This window comes from Poeciliopsis prolifica, unplaced genomic scaffold (genome assembly GCF_027474105.1).
Source record: "Poeciliopsis prolifica strain line A6 unplaced genomic scaffold, Auburn_PproV2 SCAFFOLD011, whole genome shotgun sequence".
Lineage (NCBI taxonomy): Eukaryota > Metazoa > Chordata > Actinopteri > Cyprinodontiformes > Poeciliidae > Poeciliopsis > Poeciliopsis prolifica.
This window is the reverse complement of record NW_026562386.1, coordinates 7,804,463-7,826,130: the sequence shown is the minus strand read 5'-3', so window position 1 is coordinate 7,826,130 and position 21,668 is coordinate 7,804,463. Positions and strand designations below refer to the sequence as shown.

Here is a 21,668-nt window from a genome sequence, read left to right as displayed (position 1 = left end):
GCTTTTATTTGCCACCTCATTCACAATATATTACACATAAAAAATGCATTTAAATAGGAAATTAACTATGTGTGTAGCAAAAAAAAAAGTTTAAAGCATTGAAATGTTTAAACATCCAAATTATTGTTCATATATTCACTTTCTCCTCAAGTTATTTTGGATTTCCGTTTTGAACTGTCGAGACTGGCAAAGCTAATTGCTGATAGAAGAGCAACTTGTGCTAACAACTGATTCAGAGTATATCTAAGCAGAACACAAAAGAAAACAATACACCCATTGCAAATGCTTACAAACATTCACCGTCTACTTAATAGGTAATTTAAAATACCACAAGTCAAACCTCACTTCCTTATCTTGTACCAAAATATCAGATCTGCCTTTATGAGCTTTTAACATTTCCTGAACACATATTTTTAAAACCACCTAAAAAAGAAAATAGTTTGTTTTTTCGGCATTAGACCAAGCACACTATTGTTGCTAAATAAATATTGCTAAATAAAATAAAACTTCTTTAATTAGTAGAACTAATTAAAGAGTAAGTTCACTAACTCTTGGATGAAAATATTATTTGAACACAGAATGCCCTGCTCAGTCAAGAAATTCATTGTACCTCAAAAGCTGTTGCCTAAATGGGAATTGAAACTGTTTAGCAAAATACATTTCTTCTGTAATTTCCTCACCCTTCTACTCACATTTTTCTAAAATCTGCCTCTGAAAGCAGTCACAGTTGTAGAACTTCTAACCATAAAGCTTAAAGATGTGTCTGAAAAAGAAGACTTAAGAACAGAGCCGGCCAGAGGAAGGAGTGAAACATGCGGCTGTCCCGACACAAGGGCCCTAAGTGGTCTTGTGCACGACTGCCAGACTAAATTAGTCACATAAATAACCTTTTTTGTTCAGGGATAAATATTTGCCCGCAGTGTCTGGGACTTGCCTCCTGTTTTTACAGCCTGTAAAAAAGGTTTCAGTCACATACTTAATCATATTTTTGATTAAACTTATGTCAGGTCTGGTATCTAGAAGCTATCATTGATGGAAACTTGTCTGTATTGTTTTGGGTTGGAATTAGATTTTGTCCAGATAGTTTCCTGGCACCAGCCCACTGTACCCGTTCCTCTCCACTGTCCACCAGCCGTCTTCTTCTTTCACCAGGACCTGAACTATGTCCCCTCTGCTCACAGACAGTTCATCTTGCTCCTACAAATAAATAAATTAATTAATATAATTGAGGAAACTGGTTGTTGATCAATTTTGTTTGCGTCCTAGGAGAATCACCTGTGCTTTGTACTCATAAAGCACAACATAGAACTGTTCTTCTTCAGGGGCAGTGGGCAATAAAGGGAGGGGTGCATAGCCATTGTCACTTGTTTCGCCTGAAAAAGAAGAAAGAAATTACAAATCAAACACGGAAAACTTAACAGAAATAATTTTCTGTTCTTTTGTTTGGTTTTCATCATGGGATTTAATTTACCGGTAGATTTCCTAGTGCAAACTGACCAATGAGAAATCTGTTTTAAAATGTTTGTATAGAAATAAACTGTACTTACTCTCTGCAACAGACGGCAGGGTTAGCCGTGAAGCTCTGGGACTTTCAGTACTGATGCTCACAGGCCTTATGAGTAAAGATTCTGAGCTCCTGTGTGATCCACATAAACATAAACACATTTAGAAAACACACAGTGGCTTCCTCAGATTCATTAAACTGCTACCAAAAACACTGGATTAACGTGGTTTAAAAGGGCCCTGCTTCGCATCATAATCCTGTTAAGTGTCATACCTTCTTGACCTGTCTTCTTGAGGAAAAAAAGCTTGCCCATTGCTGTTCCTCTTCATCCCAGCTGAGTAGCAGCTTTCAAACACTATAGGATCTGTTAAAAGAAAAGGGAAGTTGCTCATTTGAGAAATGCCAACTGTTTTCTTAGAGTGAACTGAAAGAAAAAAAGGTCAGAAGAGGCGCAGCACAGTAACTCCTGTTGAGTTTGTTTTGCTACTTCTCTTTAACTCACCTGGTGGCTTCGATCCCGTCTTTTTCATCTCTATAAAACAGTTGTTGTCCGTGGTGATGTCACACAGCTCCAGAAGCGCCCTCACCGCCTCGTACAGCTGAGTTAGAACAAGCAGAACGTCAGAACTGAGCGTTGCTTCTGTCTGAACCAACACACTCTGTTGGGTTTTTGTTTGCTAAAACCCCAACAGAGATTGTTTTTTTTTAATGGTTAGAAGGAGTGAATGTTGTAACAGCTCAGTGTATTGTTACACCAAGTGCACAGTAATGAGAATATATCACTGGTAATTATCTTAACTTAAGGTCAGTCAATCAATCAATACAATTTTATTTGTATAGCACATTTTAGCAGCAAGGCATTTCAAAGTGCTTTACATCATAAACACAAAAACACCTACATTCAATACCTGTGAAACACTGACAAAAGTTCTGTCTCATAGAAATTACTATTAATATTAATACAAATGCATTTCATTTCGTCAAGGCCTAGAAATCAAAATTTTGAATCTGACCTACATAATATTTTGGTTTTGAAAACACTAATGGACCATGCATGTAATTTTGAGTTTTTAATATTTCCTCTGTAATTTTTTTTAACAAAAGCATCATCTTGGTGAATGTGAGACTGAATGGTAGTTTTGGTAAATAAGAATAATTAAAAGTGTGACTTTGATCCAGCATCAGACACATCTGCCAGTGTGGGTAACAGTAAAGTTTGACAGCTCTTCAGACTGAAGCTGTGAGATCTAGGTGCAAAACAGAACTAATATCACATTTTAATAAATTTTGCAAATTAAATAAAGGTTTTTCACAAAATGCAATCAAAGCAGTGTTTGGTTGTTTTGTTTGTCTGTATTTATGGGAATGGTTGAGTTTGTGCACAATTGTAAGTTTGAGCCCATTGGGCCTCTCATAAATCTGCTGGAGAGACAGTGGCTTGCAGAAGTGGTCATACCCCTGAACCTTTCCACATTTTGTTGGGTAACAATCACTAACTGTTTTAGGAGAATTCTATGCCATTAAACCAACAGTAAATGTGTTATAAGCATGACACGGAAGAAAATGCATGGTTTTCTGAATTTTTTTTTTTTTTTACAGATTTAGATCTGTAAAAAAAAAATTGTCCAGTCTGACATGTTTAGCCTCCATTAGCATTCAGCCCATTTTACTCTGATACCCTGAAATAAAATTCAGAGCTAAGAAATGCCTTTAAAATTGAAGAGTCACCTAATTATAAGTCAATATCAGGATAATTTTGGTTCAAATACAACTATTCTGGAGCCCAAACCAACTTTGGAGATTCTGTTAGGTGGGAGGATATTAATTGTCCTACAAATTTGGATGAATGGTGAGAAGGAAGCCAAAGCATTGAGTATTTAATGCATTATGCATAGTGGAAAATAAGGCAAACTTTAAAAAAGCTGCTCTTATCTGATGAGACCAAAATGACACTAGCTGTAAATGCACGCAGTGTAACAGAAAACTAACTAACTCTTCACACCACCCTGAACACACTTTGCCAAAAGTAAAACATAGTGGTCGGAGTATTCTTTTATTTGGCATGGTCAAGAAAGCTGATTGTTGAAGCAAAGTAAATACAAAAGAATTTAGATCCCAGTGGAGCTTAACCGGCTAACAGGACAGTGACTCTAGATAATGCCAAAGCTGCACTGGAATGATTTTGATTACAGCACAGTGAAAGTGGTGCAGTCAAAGTCCAGAAATAAATCGAATGCAGAATCTGTGGTTAGACTTGAAACTTGCTCTTCACTGACATTTTCTATCTATTTTTGCCTGAGCCTGAGCTAATTTGCCACAAAGAATCGACAAAGTTCAAACTTCTAGATGTGCCTCTAGCCGTGCAAAACAGTGTAAGATTTTTATCAGTGAAAAATGTTAAAAACTATGCAGTATTAGTCTTTTCACAAAAGATCTCCATAAAATGGAATGAAGATTGAAACTGTAGTAAGACAAAATGTGACAAATATATTGGCAAAATCCTTTATACCAATTACAGTGGCAGAGAAATAATGTATTTGGCCTGTTTGCAGGCACAGGACTTAGGGTCTATTTATTTATTCATGCCAACTTTGTTATCCAAAGCAATCAAGAGTTGAGTGAAAGCCCATCTGTGTGACAACTAAAGCATTGCCCAAATTAGGTCACAGAAAAAATAGCACAAGCTCAAAAGCAAATAGAAATGAATTAGGGTTCTGCAATGGCCCAGTCAAAGTACATTCCTCAACCCAATGGAAATTATGTTGCACAATATCAGGAGAACTATGAACAAAGGTGCAAAAAAACAAACATAATTCCTCCACAAAAATCAGAGACAGATCAGGTTTAAACAGATGCCTTTAAGTCACTGCTAGTGAAGGAGGTGCTACAAGCTGCTGAATCATGGAGTAAGTTTTTTTTTTTTTTTTCATCAACATCAGTTTCTGCATTTTACTTTAAAAGGTAATGAACCACTTGCTGGTGGAAGATTTGCAATTTGTAAATATCTGTTTTGTGAAATCCAAGCTGGATACCTTTTGGTCATTTATTTTTGTTTAAAGTAGAGCAAATTACCTCATCATCTTTGACACACTGCATGGAGAAATGGTTGCAGTGATCCCAGATGGCACACCTCAGCATGTTGATGCGGTCTCCCTCCAGCTGCTGGAAGACCTGAAATGCATCCGACATGTTTTTCTTTTGTAAAACGACAAACAAGAAATGAGGAACAGGAAATTTAAAGAACATTTTTATAAAACACCCAAGCTACTATATAAAGTAATTTGGTAAATAATATAGTTCTTCTGTTAGAATGATTCATAACAATTCATTCTGTCACGTTCTGTGCAACATGAAGTAAACTTCCTGCCTGGTCAACACACATTTCTGCTAGAGGATGTGGTTTGAGGCGCAGTCTGGGAGTTAAGACCTTATGGTGGATTAGGAGAAGGTTAAAGATCTGCTAACAGGAATATGCCGTCTGCTGTACCTCACATGTGCTTTTGTGGGTTTCTTCCCAGTCTCGACGAACAGTTTCCAGCTGATCGATGTTGGTGAGGTACACCCTCTCTGCAAGGAAGCCAGAATGCTATAGTGGGTTGTGGTTAAAATCAAAACTGTGGCATGAAACATGCAAGCACACTGAACACATTTTATTTCTCAAAAAGCTGAATTTCCATTATGTGGGTTAGATCCTGAGCTTCCCTCCTTTTAATTATATTTGAGTTTAGCGGAGACTTTCTTGGAAATTAACTGGCTTAGATTCAGTGACACGGCAGCAAAACAATAATGTTACTGTATGTTATGCGCATGTATGGCCTACACAATCATGATAAAGAAGGGCTTGACAGTTGTGCAGTAGGAGGTCACTGAGAAGGACAAAGGTCACCATTAAATAAGCTGGCAGACCACAGAATGCTGTATAAAATAATATCAATGAAAACTGAAGCATATAGAAAATGCACGGAAGAAAAAGGTGCACAGGTAACAACAGCAGAAAACAAAATGCAAATGAACACAAAACAATGCAAATTAACTAAAGGATGGAATACTGAAGTGCTAGAAGTTGGTCATATCCTCTCACAATGCAACAAATGGAGTTCTAACCAAGTATATTGAGTACATACACTGTACAACAGGCCAACAGTTCTGTGTTAAAAGGCATTTTTTTAATGTTAATATTCAAGTTTTTTTTTTTTACTAAATTTTGATTATAGCTGTAATCCATAATCACCAGAATTAGAAATAAACACTTTAAATATTTATAAATAAATATTGTCATGTTTGGTTGCAACTTGTCACAGATGATGTATTACATTTTTTTAAACTGGGTTTAAAATAAATGACAAAGAGCAAGCAGTTTTGCACACAGAAATAATCAACTATATTCCAAAAATGTGAGCTGCGAAGAACTTTTAACTTAAACTTGCAACAGCTGAAGCAACTGAAGCACACTTGGTTTTCTCATGTCCTGTGTCATAGTGCTGCTCTCTTCCTGTTTCTTAAGGACACTGGTGTCAGAAACTGTTGAGTCGCTTTAGGTAGTTATTCAAAGCTGCCACTTCTTCTTTTCTCATCTGCGTTTTCAGTTTCCTTAATTTATGAAGTAAACGCAGCACGATATGCAGTACTTTGTGGCAGATTTCAACCAGTTGGACTGAAACCAATGAATGAAGCGAACAAAGCACAAAGACAAACGTCACAGATGGCTCTGAGAGATTAAAAGAACACTGACTCTGCTGTTAACAACTAGAAACATCAAGTTATGAAACGTGGCTCATACCTGCTTCTGTAGCAGCTTGTCGACACTGTTTGACTTTATGACGGACCTGCGAATCAAATTTTAAACGGACATTATGCACATGCAGCCCATTGGGTTTTTAAAGACGACTTCACAGCTGACAGACTAAATAGAATAATTTGCCTGTGACTAAATGCATTCATAAGGAACTGACATTTGAATTCACACGATTCTGCCCTCTTGTTGCTTCCATCTCTGTTTTTCTTGCAGTTGTTCTCTAAAAGAATTGCTAACACAGATCGTTTGCCTCCATTTTTCTGGAATCCTCTTCTGTCATAACAGCCTTATCTGTGGTCTTTCCAGTGCAGAAATAACCTCAAGATATTTTCACCTTTTCTTATCTGGAGACTTTATCAGAATATGAGCAGAACTGAGCTCATCATTGATAAAAAAAAAAAAAACAGGGGAAACGTTTACTTTAAAAATTTGGTTTCAGCATATTCTGTAATCTGTGCTTTACTGTATGTGCTAATTAGCTGCTATAAGTATTAGGTAGGGCAGTTTTAATGAAGAAATATTGTAAATCAGTGAGCTGATTTATGTCTACGCATTACCTTTTCAGCATTTTTGGCTGGAACATTTGTTTGCTCAGCTGACTCTGCCTCATCAGCCTCTCTGCACTTTACTTCATAGGTCTTTTTAGACTGGGGGAAACAGAAACAGAAAGGAAACACAACAGCTAACCACAAGAATAGACAGAAAGCTTATTTTGTTATTCAGTTTTGTTGTATTAACATAAAATTATATGTTGTTTTCCGAGTTAACTGATTCCCACTGTGAGAAGTCATTCTAGTGTCTTACCTCCATGGTCTTCTTGTACAAAGTGACCTTCTTCTTTTGAACTTTCTCCATGATGCTTTCAAACTGAAAAAAAAAGAAATAATAATCAGAACCTAAAATTAACTTGTGCTAACTAAAATGCAGATAAGAAACAGGTAGTTAACACAACCATCTAAGTTCATGCATAGGGATTTAAATGGCATTGGAGGGAACAATTAAGGGAAGTGTCAGTGAAATATCGATCGGGCGGCTAACATTTCAACCACACACGTCAGATTTTAGTTAGTCAGTTGCTTGGCAACAACTTTCACCCAGTACCTTTTTCCTCTGCTCTTTTTGTCGTTCTCGGAAAGTCTCGATGTTTTTCACCTCCTCTTTCAATATATCAGATAATTGGATGTGAAAGTTGCCAATGTTCTCTATTTCTGCAGTAAACAAAAATGCGGGGAGCAAAAATCAAATAATTTCACTGTTATTTCTCGGCACAACCTGGCAAGGTTATTCTGCAGAGAGTACAGACTTACGTGTTTTCAGTTGTTCAAAGGACGCTCTCAAAGTGCTGGGAAATAAAGTCATGATTATGAGATTATTTGGTCAAACCATTTAAACATAACTTGAAGGCTGACATTTCAGGATAGGCTGACATTTGCAGGTGAATCAGTGAAAAAATTATGGAGCGGTATAAACTGCTGATCTGCTGTCTCAGAAACGTCCTTGTCTTTGGTTTATTCGGTTAGTTGGTTAGTTTTTCCACTGCTGTTGCTCACAGTGAACAGGAAACTGATATGTAATGCCTTACAGTACGCAGAGAGGCAAAGTGTCAAGTCGATACCTACAGACATATGCGCACAGACACGGCTACGCTCTTTTTCTTCCTTTTGAGTCTGACAGACCTATGCCGTTCTGAAAAAAGAATGTGACTCAAAGGTGCGATCTGGAGTTTTGTATTTAGTATTACTGGTCAGTTTCATTAGTATACATATCTATCTTTAACTGCTGTGCCACACTGGTTTCATAATTGTTCATGGTTAATATGTCAGTATATGCTGTGCTTGGTCTACCATTGATTTTTTGTTTGTTTGTTTACCTGATTTCTGTCTGCCCTCCAGCTTTCCGAGCAATTGTCACCAGTTCCTTCCCGTACTTTTCCTCTGCCACTGCCCTGCATAGTGAAACACGTGGTGACTTCAGTAAGAATCGAAGAACTGACACATGGTTTTTATTAAGCTGCACAACAGGGCTAAAATAAATTCAACGCACGCTGTTGCTTCACCTTTGTGAGCATATTACTCAAACGCGTATTTATATTAAGTCTCAAGATTGAAGTTAAATATATGTTGTTGTATCTATTATTTGCCAGTAATGCTAAGTCAATGATTCAATGTAACCTGACAGGTTTTCTTAGATAAAATACTTTTTATAAAATGATCTTATAAACAGAGTTTGACCTTACTGTGTTACATACTAAACTGAGATGTTCATAACTGTATTTCAACCTGCTCATTTGATTGAACTGTTTTGGGTTGATGTTACTATGTTATAATCATGTTTTCTTTTTTTATAAGATTCTGACATTTTTGTCCTGTAAAGTATCTTGAGATGTTTGTTCTCAATTGCTGAAATATAAATTAACAAAGAATCTTAACTGAAGTAACTAGGTGTTTAGTTTTTGATCTCACAGTTTTATTGAGCTCTAATTTAAAATTTTAAGTCACACGTCATGAGTTGTATTATCAGTGTGTAGAAAATGTGCTGCTTTTCCAGAAATACAGAAATGAGTTATGGTTTGAGTTTAGTTGAAGTGTTATTATGAGTCATATGCTCCTTTCAATCAAATAAGCAGTTCTGATTTCTTTTTTTTTTGGAATTTTTGTTTTTGAAATTAATGTGATAAATACAAAGCTCAAACTGCTAAAGGGATCAGATTAATGATGAGAGTAAATTCATGTGAAATATTGGACATTCTTCACAAAGACGGATTAAATGAGATCATTTTGCAGTCTCTGCAGTTTTAATGGGTGCAGTTTAGTTTCGGTCACTTGAAGAGAAAAAAATCCACCTCATTTTCAGCAGCTCTTCCATATCTTTGCACATTTGCCGCCCATCGCGCAGCCTCTGGATCACGGTGTCGTACCCAGCGTGGCAGGTGAAGTCAGAGCTCTGCATTCAGAAGACAAGCGAAAGAGAAATGCTTCAATAAAAAGCAAAGCTCGACAGCGATTACAAAATGTCCCTTTTTTTTTTATCTTGGAGTCTCTGCGAAGGAAAAATGCAGAACTAACATTTGTACTTCGTAAAAAATAGAAATATGTCACCATAGTTGCCACATTCCTGAGTTGTGCTGAGACACTAACAGTAAAAGTCTCGATTTGCAAAGTTATTTGCTGGTATTGGTTGTAACTTTAACTTCTGTATGTGATTAACATCAGAGTTGTAATGATGTGATTATTGATCCTTCTTCATGTAAATACTAGAATATTCTACATACTATAACAACACAGTGCAATTAATTCAACATAAGAATAACTCAAGATAAAAGGAAGCATTATTTAAATTGCCCTTCTCTGTCTTAAACAATGACAAGACCACAAGAAGTGACTTACCCAAAACGCGTCTTTAAACATCAAAGGAGCCATCTCACCAGCCACTTCCTCAGTTTGCCCTTCGCTTATTTAATAAACTTCTTATTTTAAATAAGAATTTGTGTGTTTACAGGCTACAGGCAGCAGATTAAGGCTTTGAAGACCCTCGGCAAGATAATGTGTTTAAAACCTGCAGAAGCTCGAATGTCAGCGAGTCATTTTGGGTGTTCTGAATGAGGAAGAGCTTGTGTCCCATGATGTCACTGACCACAGGCAGCTCAGGCCCCCCCTCCTGAAATGTAGTTTCTTTTACTATCATTTGGTGTAAAAAAAAAAAAAAAAGATTGCATGACACTGTACAGTTTCAAAATTAGGGAGATCTCTGTATTTTTCCATCAATGTATTTAATTCCTTCAGTGTTGCTTTGGTTTGACCATTAACAATATATAAAAAAGAAAAACACTCGTATGTTAAAAGTGTAGTTTCACTCGACTTAAATAACGCTGTAGTTTTATCAAGAGACCGCACAAGACTTTTTAAGGTTGTTCGCTCCTGTTTGTGTTTTTTATTCAAAGTTTATGGCTCAGACAACAGGAATACTATCTTTTGACATGCCTTATGCAGGTACATTTCACTCAAATATTATTGAAATGCACATTCATTTCAACTCAAAACATCAAACAAATATTTAACTCAATTTTAAAAAGTGATTTTTAACACTGTAATGTTATTTTGTTGCCATGTTGTGGCCATGTTACAGTCATTGATCCAGACATCAAGAGTCACTACTCTGCAACTCACATACATCTCTTCTCCAACACACTTCAATCAATTGGCTGGATTTCCTCATCAGCATTCAGTCATTCAGCTCTTCAGAGGCCGAGCAACAATTCATTCATTTTATTTAGGCTTGGTGGACAAACAATGTATCTAAAAGTTGCAGGAAAGTTGATTTTGATTACAGAACTTGAGCATCCCTAGTCTATACAGTCATGGGGGAGAGACTGCTGTCTTGCAAGTTGTCCAGCAGTCAATCATCGAGCACTTCAACCAGGCTCATAATGGCGAGCAGAAAATTACGTAGTTTGAACTAATATCATCAGCAGCAAAGATCATTTACTATCATAAATTCACCAGTATTCTATACCCAAATATACCGGGGGGACAAATAACTTTCTAAACATCAAAATACGATCATATTAAAATTATTCACAGGCACATGTATGATGACTCTGCTTAATTGCCTTTCCTTTTCTCAATTTCTTAATTCATCAGATTTTTTTGTAAAGGCCACAAGAGGGAGACATAAACCAGAACATCAATGCCAGCCTGACAACATTAGGATCAAACCCACCTTTTGCACAGAGACAATAGTTCATAAATCTCCAAGGAGGGACGAACATCAGATTCCCAGATCTCCTCAGTCAAGCTCAGAGGAGTACAAATCTGTGCCTTGGGCTTTTTTCAGGAAAGACACAGATCCACGTGAATGAGCACACGGAAGCATCTTATTGATTTTCAAAGTGAGGAGGAGAAGGACAGACAGTGGCGTCTCTCACCAGCCGCTCAATGAGATGTGTGAAAATCTTTGGGCCTCTCAAGAAGTCCAGGGATCGTTCTGTCACACACCAAACAACATGTTAAAGGGACAGTACAAATCAATACAGCCAACTGAGAAAAATGGCACTTGGTAGGCTAAAGCGTCTTTGTTGATTTGTTTTATTTATTTTGAATACATATATATTTAGAGGATGACAGCCTCATTTAACTTTGAAAGCTTTTTCAACAAAGTTAATTTTTATAAATTAATAAAGAGTTTCGGTTAAAGTGTTTTAACACAACACGTAATTAATCCTGTTTTTATTTCTAGAGCACTTTGTGTTTCATGTATGCCACACAATGTGCTTTGCACAAATGAAAAAATACAACAACCAGTGGAAATTTAAAAAGCTTCATTTAAAAATGATTTGAAAATTGCTTAACCAAAAGTACTTGAGTCAAAACATGTGTAGTAGGCATAAAATATCAACAAAAATAATAATGGTATTAAAAATTAAATAAAAAATGCAATAGAACTAAAAATTGGCAAACATATAAAGAAATATGTAAAATTAAATTAAGTACAAGTCAAGCTAGAAATATTTTAAATTCATTTTTAAAAATATCAAGACTCACATAAATACTATGTACAGAACATTTCATTGTGTATCTGATGCACATCTGAATTAGATTGTGTATCAATGAATTGTGAACAAATATGTCAGATTTGCATTGTGCCTTTGATGTTCTTTGACAGTGTCTTTATTTAAGTACAAGCTGCAGGCTCCATCTGGCAGAGGGCCTAACTGTGGAATCCTGCCCAAGATTGAATATTTCATATCACAAAGAAAATGAATGAAATATAAAAATAGAAGAACTTAAGATATTTTTTAATAAATATCAACACTAGCAAGTTCTTTTCATGTTTGAAATCTGTTCTTCAAACCACCATATAACTTTCCTCCTGCATTCAAAAACGCAGATTTTGTTTTGGTTTCACCGCTTGGTCAAAAGTCTCGGCTTGAAGTTTTTCTATTATTCTAGAGCAACGATATTTGGGTTCAGAAAGAGAGTAACTATTCCCTCTTGGAGAACCAAACATCTACCACTTAGAAAGGGGGAAAAAAAATTCCTTCCAGGTCAAGGCTTACACGTTTTCACTTCGCAGTGTCTGAGTCTGTGGTGCTTGGCTTTCGCCTTGACCCTGTTTGAGGCCTCAAATGGAAGGACAAGCCCTGGGAATCAGCTGTGCTTCCAGGGGTTGAGCACACTCTCACTCATCAGGGTTGCAGTTCACATTCAAACACACACAAATACACGCGCACAGTTCCCCGCCTTCTCTCGCTCATTTTTTTTGTCTCTCCCTCACTCTCCCTGGAGTGGCAGTTATTGAACTGTGACAAACGAGCCGTGTCAGACCAGCCCCCCCCGTACCTGGGGGATTGGGTAAATGACCTTTCCATTACCCAACCGCTGCTGTATTCCCCCTCCACAGATAGAGTTACCCACACAGCCATTTGCTGAGACCAGTGTCACTGTTGCTACTATTTGTGGCTACGTCTTATCCTCCATGCATCAAGATGCAAACATGTATGAACTACACATTTATTTCATGTTTCCTTAACTCATTTTAATCTTCAAGTTCACATAAACCAAAATAAGGACAAAAAGTTTTATAAAATGTGAGAGTTGAATATGTGATGCAAGAAACCGGTTGTGGTTAGCTTCTTTTCTTTCTGCAAAATGTGTGAATTATCTGTACTTCTAGGTGAATGCAAACTGGTTCTCACACACTTCCCATCCTCTGTGCTTGCTAATCTCCTGCTGACCAGCAGCACAAGACATAAGTCTACTTTGGGGAGAATGTTTGAGGAGACAGGCTGGAGGGACTGAGAGGAGTGCAGAGAAAATCCCCAGCTGGACGAGAACTGGAAAGAAAAAGATGGGTTGCTGTGGATAAAGATGATGTAAGTGAAAAGGGATGAGGTAAAGATGAATATAAAAATGGCAGTACCAGGATTTCAACTGAAGATTTCAAAGTTTAGTTTCTGGTGGGTGCTGGCTAAGAATGTAACAAACAGAGTCCTTGGCCACTACAGTGGGAACCTGTTGGGGAGCTGACAGATGGAGAGCTAATGATGTTGAGGCACTGAGGCTGGGTCTGTAATTGTGAACGAGACAATCTGTAGTTCTTGTCATAATACAGCTGAAAGCCAGCAGTGGAATGAGAAAGAAATGAGGCAGAAGGAGGAGCAGGTGAGGAAAAAAGAACAGAATCCTCTCTTTTGATCTCCACGTGGCTTTAAATGAAACATTCAGCTGCTTTAATCCTCAGTAGGATGGCTAAGAACTTCAGCCCTAATCAATCTGATCCTCAGGGTTTCGCTACTCCCTAATGGGTTTCTCTGAACACTGGGATGAAAGTGCATACAAATAGTCAGAATCCATGTCTGTATGGATTTTTTTTTTAAATAAATATTTAATTAGCTCTGATGCCATTTTTTCCCTTCAATTCACTGTTTATCTTTAATCCATGGGTTAAAGGTTCAGTCATATAAAGCATGTTTTCTTTGGTAAACAGAAAAAAAAAACTGTGAATGATGACATGTAAGTGTTTAAGCATTTTAAAGTGCCAAGTGCAGGTCCTGACTCTGATAAAATGAATAGTATTACACTAATACACCCCATAGCCAGAGGATGCTTTAATATTGCTCCAATCCAAATTGCATGGCCATCTTCCTTTTCTTCACACCTCAGTTTCACAGTGTGATCATTTTCCTTTTCTTCTCTCACTTCTCTATGTCTCACCCCCCTTTTTCTTCACAGATGGGTTTCTCAGGTCCAGACCTTTAGCACCCTGTTCTGCTTGTTTGAGGTTGGCCATGTCTGTACCTTTGCATACCTGTCAGTGCACATGCATGGTAAGCTCTCTGCACTGTGCTTATGTGCATTTGAGATTTAATATTTCTTCAATTCACCCAAAAGGACACCAGGACAATGCAGTCCAGCCTCCAATTTTGGTCTGATTTTCTATGACTTTAAAGCGTGCAAATAGATTTTATCACTGTGTGTATGTGTGTGTGTGTGTGTGTGTGTGTGTGTGTATGTCTGTGTGTGTTTGAGTGTGCATCTAGGATAGTGTCCGGTTGGCTGCAGATAATGGATTGCATGTGCATCCATCTGCTTGTACACTCTCTTTTGTGTTTGTAATGTTTAAGGAGCTATAAAGAGAAGAGCAGTCCATCTTTGACGAAGTGTTAAAAGGTATCAGGTTTGTTGTTTTTAGCTCTGAGTGCAGACGCACCATCTTATGGTGTTGACTACTGTCTCACTTGGTTAACTTGTCTCTCAAACTAATCTAATCTGAGTTTTAGCAGGATTGCTGATACCATTTTCTGAAAATAAACAAAACCAAACAAAAAAAGGCACAAGAATGTGTCGAAAATGCACACTTTAACTTTGTACATTGTCTGAAAAGTTTTTAATCTATCATTTTAAATATAGATTTTGCTGTCATAAAATGAGCAAAAAGATAAAAAAGTTGTAAATAAGTTGTGTATACATACATATTACATTTCTCATAACTAGTGGTCCCACTACAAATTGCCCAATATAATCATAAGCTAAATGATAAAAATAGCAAAGTATTTTTGTATTGTTTAGAAACTGCAATATATAACTTTTATGAATATATCTTTACATATTTTTAACGCTGCCACTCTGTCGTGATGTAAAATAAAGATAATCTGTTAAAACTGAACTCCTCTGCCTTATCAGAGTGCTACTTGCCCAGAAACAACCAATCAGAACCAAGAAAAGAGTCATACTGTCAATCTACATATGTGCTGCTCACATGTTTCTTGTTCTTCTGTGCTACACTACAGCTTCTTCGTGATAGCAGAGTCTGTCATGAATGCTCAAGCTGTCTCAATGACAGAGAATGAGAGTTGTCCTAGGGTATGTTGTTTCTGCACCATTAGCACATTGGGCAGCAGATACATGGGCGTGATTGTCAGTAGTAATATCATCTTCCTAGCTCTGATTGCTTGTTTGTGTTTGCTTTGTTTTTACGAGGAGAAATGCATTTCTGCAGATGGGAATAGATCAGTCGTATATGACAAACATATCCCTCCAAAGATTTTTTGTGTCAGGTTTTTAGATTTGTAACCAACTGTTCTTTCTGCAACAATGTTATTGATATACTATGGACCATTTATTATTTAATTGTAAATCCTCCAAACCTTTTTGGCAAGATGTGTTTAAATGGTTAAACACATCAAATATTTCTCAGCTCAGAAAATTCTGCCAAAAAGACAATTTTTTGTCTTATCCTGGACTGTGAAAAAACATTCTTTTGGTGCACACTGTTCTAATTCTTTTAAAATTATACAAGTATGCAAGTTTCTTTGTAAAAGCGCTTAAAGAAATAGTGAATCGTAATGCTAAGACACTTCTCAGCATTATTGTAGATTATTGAGCAGCTTTGTAACCCAAAACATCCTTTGTTTTTCTAAAAAAAAAAAAAAAAATCTCACAATGTCGCACTTCCGACATCCGGGTATTGTGTCGCCATATTGCCTGTACGGTAGCCGCTTACCTTTTTCACGCTTCCGGGTTTGAAAGCGGATGTGGGGTTGGACAACTTCCGGTGGCTATAGCGTTAGCATTAAAAGGCTAGGAAAATGGCTCAATCACGGCGCAGTTGTTTTTGTTCAGTCCCTGGTTGTTCATGTGGGGCAAGAAAACAGCCTTGTCTGTCATATCATGCGTTCCCGACGGACCCGGACCAACGGAGGCAGTGGATCCAGGCGATCCGAAGAGATGAAGGTCTGGACTTTTGCATGAAGACGGGGAGCACTTTCGTATATAGCCGCCACTTCACACCGGAAGATTTTGTTAGCGGATCCACCACCAGCCGCCTTAAAAGTGGAGCTGTTCCTTCCCTGTTTGCCTGGAGTAACTTCACTGAACCGGCAATGAGAGAGTCTGCTTTCGAGAGGGCTAAGAAACGGCAGTTTGTCCTCTCTCAGGAGGAGGCAACATGGCAACTTCTGTTTGGTAACCACATTTCAATCTTGTTTATTATTTTTTTTTTTCTGTTTCTGGTACTAACACTTACAATATGCTCGAGTCCTAAAGTGTGCATCAAGCTAATCACATTATCATCTCTCAGCAAACATAAATGCTTTGGTTGCTATTTTTATAAGATGTGATATTAGTAGACACTGAACTAAAAAAACCTAAATCGGTAATGTTGCGTTGCTCATGTTTAGCAATTGCTTACCAATTGCTAAAGTACACTTTAAGACATGAATATGAGTACACCTCCAAGTAGTCTTTCTCTACCAAGATGGCGCGTTGCTGGGATAACTTACTTCCGGTCCGGTCTTGTGAAAAGCTGTCCATAGTAGCACTAGGAGAAGGTGGAGGAACTTTTCCACATGTGATCTGTCTCATACTATGCAGACATGACACTGTGACAGTTTTAACAAATATATATTTTTTAAAAATTAATGTTTTATAAGTTACATTCTGTTGACTTTTGTGATTTATTAACACATTTATTTATTTTTTTATTTTCTGTCTTCCGTTATAAAGATTGATGAAACAATATATACCATACAAAAGGGCTTTCAAATCAATTAAAAATTCAGATTTGGACTGTTTTCAGTTTCAGGTTTCAGAAAGGGCTGCGTTGTGTAAATCACAAATGTCAACAAGTTCACACAGTGACATGCTCAGAGCAAGGTCACAAATGACAATGGCAGAGAAAATGTTCTCTCCCATTCCTGTGGCTACAGCAGGAAACTCTACTATACCCACTATGGTATTTAAAGCCATCTTTTAGTCATCTTGTTTTAGTTTTCTTTATTTTTATGTTCAGTTTTATGTTAAATATAGGTGATCTTTTCTAGCACTTCACTGGACATAATTAGTCTATGAAACAGCAGGTGGTGCTGTTGTTTTCCAAATTCCCAGATTGAGTTTGGTGCCTCTCATGTCTTCATCTATTCGTTTTTGTTGTTTTATCAAACCAGATGCTGAGCCCTTCTCTACTTCTGCTGCAGCAGATGGAGGAAAAACTATCAATCTAAATAGAGTATGTAATTCTACTACTTACAGAAAATACTTAATAAGCAGATAAGATAAATAATAAAGAATAGCTAAAGGTTTCACTGTGACATTTCTTTGAAATAATACATTTCTCTCCACTGTTATTTTATATTAGACATGAATTATCACAAAAATCTAAATTATTGTGCATGTCATACATGATTTGCATTAGTTTTTTCAAAATGTCAAGGATCACATTTAAGAAGTAGAAACACATGTACAATCCTAAATGAGAAATAGATGTCCCTGACTGTCTCATCCTGTAAAAGCCTTCTTTTAATGTACCGGTAATCATATTTTGGTCACGTTAGGGAAAAAAATGCATAATACTTGTGTTCGTAGATGAAGGACTTCTCTGTCAGCAGGTTTGTGTGACAGTTTGTCTTTGATGCTGTGCTGCAGTGCAAGGTTTGTAGGTGGTGATCCATCAGACATTTTATTACAGTGGTAAAACAAAAGGACGACACAGGTTGCATTTTAAAGTATGTCAGCGAGGTGAGAGATGAAGGCAGGTTCTGATTAGCAACAATTCAGAGATGTTTGGCAGGTGTCTGCCGACTTCGGTTTGTTGTCATCCTTCGTCAAGTTTGTTAGGAGAGACGCATCTGAAAATAAAAGTACATTGTCAGTATTTTTCCAAGTATGTAGTGCGTTTAACAGATAAGTGGACACTCAAGCAAAGAAAGAGCACTTGTTATGATTGTTGTTGTAATTTTATGTTCTTTAATGCATATTTCACTGACAGTAAAACTGAAAGAGGAAAAAAATGTATGTGTGCGCACCGGTCTCCCTTTAGTGGTCTCTGTGTTGTAGATCAGTTTAAAAAAAAAAAAAAGACATTTTGCCAAATATTAGTGTGTGCAGACCTATATTAGCTTCAAATATATTGATAATTTATGTTTAGAAGCTTTATATGAAATAATATTAGGTTTTTAATGGCAATGTCATAATTTTTTGTGGGGGCATCAAACAAATTATAGTCATTTAAAAATTATTCAGCAATCATCATTTTAAAAGTAAATTTGATTGCATTTTAAGTCTAAGTGCGCAGCGTAAAAGCATTCTAATTGAAATGAATTTTTTAGTGCTGTGTATAATCTTATGGCTTTAAATAGATAAATAAATACTATTAAATAAACATAATGCATTGAGAAAATTCTGCTTTCTGTCTTACTTTTAGGTTTCTAACAGGGTAAACTTCAAAGGCAAAGTATAATATTTCATGTACAGCTCATACTCATTCAAATGACAAATCAAAGGTTTTACAAATGTGTTCTTATTTCCAGGTTATAAATTACTCTTAGGGTAAGCTTGGCTCCGTCCAGGCCTGTTTGTTTATGCAGGCAGGCAGGCAGGCCCAGGTATCGTAGTTACAGTGGTGTTGTGCTATGCGGTGGTGTGCATGATTATCGACCAGCGTGTCATGCAGGATAAAGCCCAGTGTGCCTCTGTTGACTGCTTTGCGGTCAGAATTGCAGGGAGGAGGATTGTGGTTAGCCTACAGACAGCCAAGGCCGTGTAAGAAGATCGGCTTGGCCTGTGTGTGTGTGTGTGTGTGTGTGCGTTTGAGTGCTTTAAATGTTGTCTTCTAGTTTTTCCTCTAACTTAGCTTTATTTGTTTTTAATATGAGACTTTACCTTTTCATCTTTTTTCCAGTTTTGTGAGCGAGACATGTTTTGCTATTACATATTTCAAACTTGTCTCATGCTTTGAACAAGCCACCGGCAGTGTTGCACTGTTTGAGTATAACATTATTGTGACCAAGCACTATGCTGCTTGGGTACATTCACACACAAAATATAATAAACATTTGTAATCTTGATTATTATCTTTCCTTGTTTCGAATCCGCCTTCTTCTTATTGAAGCGACTGCAGATGCATGCAGAAGTCGGGTCTCTGAGGCTAATGGATGTCTCTCATAAATGGTCGGAGCTGTGCTCAGTGAGGGCAGAGATGTGGTCTTTGCCATGCTCTGATTCTTTCCTACCCTGATGATAGCACCATTCCAAAGAGCTTCATCAATTCTTCATAGATCTGAGCGCTAAACACAAACAATATTTGATGGAGGTTTGCCAGAGGCATGCTCAGAGCAAGCACAACCTCCCCTTTCCTTGTTCCCTCTCAATGCGTTTTGCAAGCTTGAGCGGTTTCAGTACACTTGTGGTGGAATGGGGACATCTTATTTAACATCAAGTCAATTGTTGGATGTGATGTATTTAAGCTAGGTTTTCCCCAACTCTTGTCATGACAGTCTGGACTATTCATTGTGGTTTTGTTGCTACTGTGACATTTTTACAAGGAGTCCTGAGGTTCCCCTGAATAGAACTGAATAGATCTACCAAAAAGCATCCTCTTCCTTAAAGACCTTAGAATAAATGAATATACATTAACAAAACCTAGTTTGAAACAACATTATGCCATATTTTCTTCTTTAATTGACAGTTTCTTACAAAAGTGTCCCTGCCTCTTGAATTTTGTCACATTGCAAAAACAAACTTGAATGTTTTTTTAATGGGATTACACATTATAGCCACCTTTCACTGCAATTGCACAAGCTTAGTCAGTCTGATTGGATGGAGAGTGTTGGTGTTTCTAGTCTTGCCACAGCCTCTCGTTTGGACTTACAATGAATGACTGGACCATTGAAATCCTATCAAAGTGTGTAGTCATAGCTAAACTTTAATTGTAGCTCTGACTGTATGTTTAGGTTAATCGCCTTACTGGAAGTTGAATAGACAAAAACAGAGTAGTATTGAATAACTCAGATCATTCAATACACTTTTATGATGACTTAACAGGGATAAAACTAAGATGTCATTGACTGAAATTTTAAATATTCCTCAAGACATAAAATATATCTGTTGTCTGTCCTAAAGAGTGTTGTTGAATGTCAGAATAAGCTGGGATTAATTGCTTAAAACCCACTATAAATATGATCTACCAAATGGTCAATAAAAATGAGTTTTTGGGTTTTAAAATGACAAACAGTAAAAATGGTTGTTTTAGAAAACACTTTGTGATGAGACCCCAGTTTGAGGTTATTCTCTTCTGTGCTTGAGCAACATCTGCAAAAAAATTCAGAACTAGAGCAGTTACGCTTTTGTCTGCATATTTTCTCTGCTGACAAGCACATAATGATTAATGCAAATGTTTGAATAACACAACGACCACTTTGACCCAAAGCATGAATGGCTAATTTGTTTTTTATCAAATCCATCTCTTACATGGCTATGATTTATGCCACCTCGTGCATTAACGGACACAAGCCACCTCTCGCTGTCTTGTCAGGCGATGCTATTCACTTAATTTGTAGCAAAACACATCAGCACTGCATTGGCCATTAAACTCATCTTCATTCCCTCCCAGTTAGCAGGACCTTATAAACCTGCTCAGATACTTTGATTGAGTATGCTCACTGATAAGCAGCACAACTTTGTCTTATGTTAATAATAAGAAGCCTCATTCCAACAGCTGTCTCATGGTGAAAAATAGTAACAGTATTGATTGCGGGTCCCCTGTAGTGAGTCCGTTCATTTATTTCTGCTGGTGATGGCTGGTGATGAGGAGTGCGGTGAGATCAGATGTTTTCCTCATACATTTTCGTAGTTTCTTTGCGTGGATGCCTGGAAGGCTCTTAATCACTCAGAAAGCAATCTGTAGAGCGAGAGAGCTACATGTGATTGTCTTACAAGCTGTACTTTGATTTCAGGCCTTTCATTAACTGTTTTAAAGTGATGTTCCTAAGACTGTTTCTTCCTCACGACTTCTCACTTTTTCCGCAGACATGTTTTAAAATACCAGATTTTTCCTGATCATTGTTACAGCCTTCAAACATCAGTCTTCAGCACACCTGGCTCCAATACTAGCTCTGTAGAGATTCACTGCATAGTAAGTGAAGCAGTTTCACCATTTAATTCAAGTGTATCGGACAAGGCACACAGCTAAAAGCTGAAGGACTCTGGCCCTCGAGGAATGAAGTTTGAGACCACTGATGTAAAAGGTTTCATTTTTACAACTTTTTCATTTTACTAGACAAAGAAGTGATAGCAAAGTCTCTTGCTCAAATTAGAGTTCATAAAGTGAAGATTTATTTGAGGAGAGCGAACACCAGAGAAAAGGTCAGGAGAGGAATTGACTGAGTGGCGGATATAGGGAACCTAATAAACCTGCACCCTTTGGAACTATTTAAACACGATTACTCAAGAACTTATCCCAGAATTTACTCAAGAGTAAAAAGGCTTCTCAAGTACTAGGTAAGTGATCAGAACATCTAATTTAATATTTGATGTCATCCTATAGACAAAAAGTATAACGTACATGAGTACAAAATAACAAATTAAGGCAAAAAAA

General features: G+C 37.2%; 1 protein-coding gene across 2 annotated transcripts; it reads right to left on the bottom strand.

Annotated features, from left to right (window-relative positions):
* Nucleotides 1–21: 21 nt before the first annotated feature.
* On the bottom strand, nucleotides 22–11,081 carry pstpip1b (proline-serine-threonine phosphatase interacting protein 1b). 2 transcript variants are annotated; one of them, XM_055036666.1, is made up of 15 exons: nucleotides 11,019–11,081; nucleotides 9,142–9,242; nucleotides 8,170–8,244; nucleotides 7,607–7,641; nucleotides 7,401–7,507; nucleotides 7,104–7,166; nucleotides 6,857–6,946; nucleotides 6,285–6,330; nucleotides 4,992–5,071; nucleotides 4,577–4,675; nucleotides 2,007–2,103; nucleotides 1,778–1,868; nucleotides 1,548–1,636; nucleotides 1,276–1,373; nucleotides 22–1,197 (listed from the first exon to the last, which is right to left on the bottom strand). In XM_055036666.1, the coding sequence occupies exons 2-15, from the start codon at nucleotides 9,174–9,176 to the stop codon at nucleotides 1,066–1,068; spliced, it is 1,137 nt and encodes a 378-aa protein (XP_054892641.1). In that variant the 5' UTR covers nucleotides 9,177–9,242; nucleotides 11,019–11,081; the 3' UTR covers nucleotides 22–1,065. The 2 variants fall into 2 exon arrangements, with proteins under 2 accessions (XP_054892641.1, XP_054892640.1); XM_055036665.1 differs by lacking the exon at nucleotides 11,019–11,081 and adding an exon at nucleotides 9,686–9,884.
* Nucleotides 11,082–21,668: the final 10,587 nt, after the last annotated feature.

Bases quoted from the DNA above. Each gene is read 5' to 3' on its own strand.
- pstpip1b (XM_055036665.1), bottom strand. From the start codon at position 9,718: ATGGCTCCTTTGATGTTTAAAGACGCGTTTTGG. The intron at 7,642-8,169 runs GTAAACAAACAA...TTTATTTCCCAG, and splicing joins GGAGGGCAGACAGAAATCAG to CACTTTGAGAGCGTCCTTTG. The intron at 6,947-7,103 runs GTAAGACACTAG...TGTTTCCCCCAG, and splicing joins TGTACAAGAAGACCATGGAG to TCTAAAAAGACCTATGAAGT.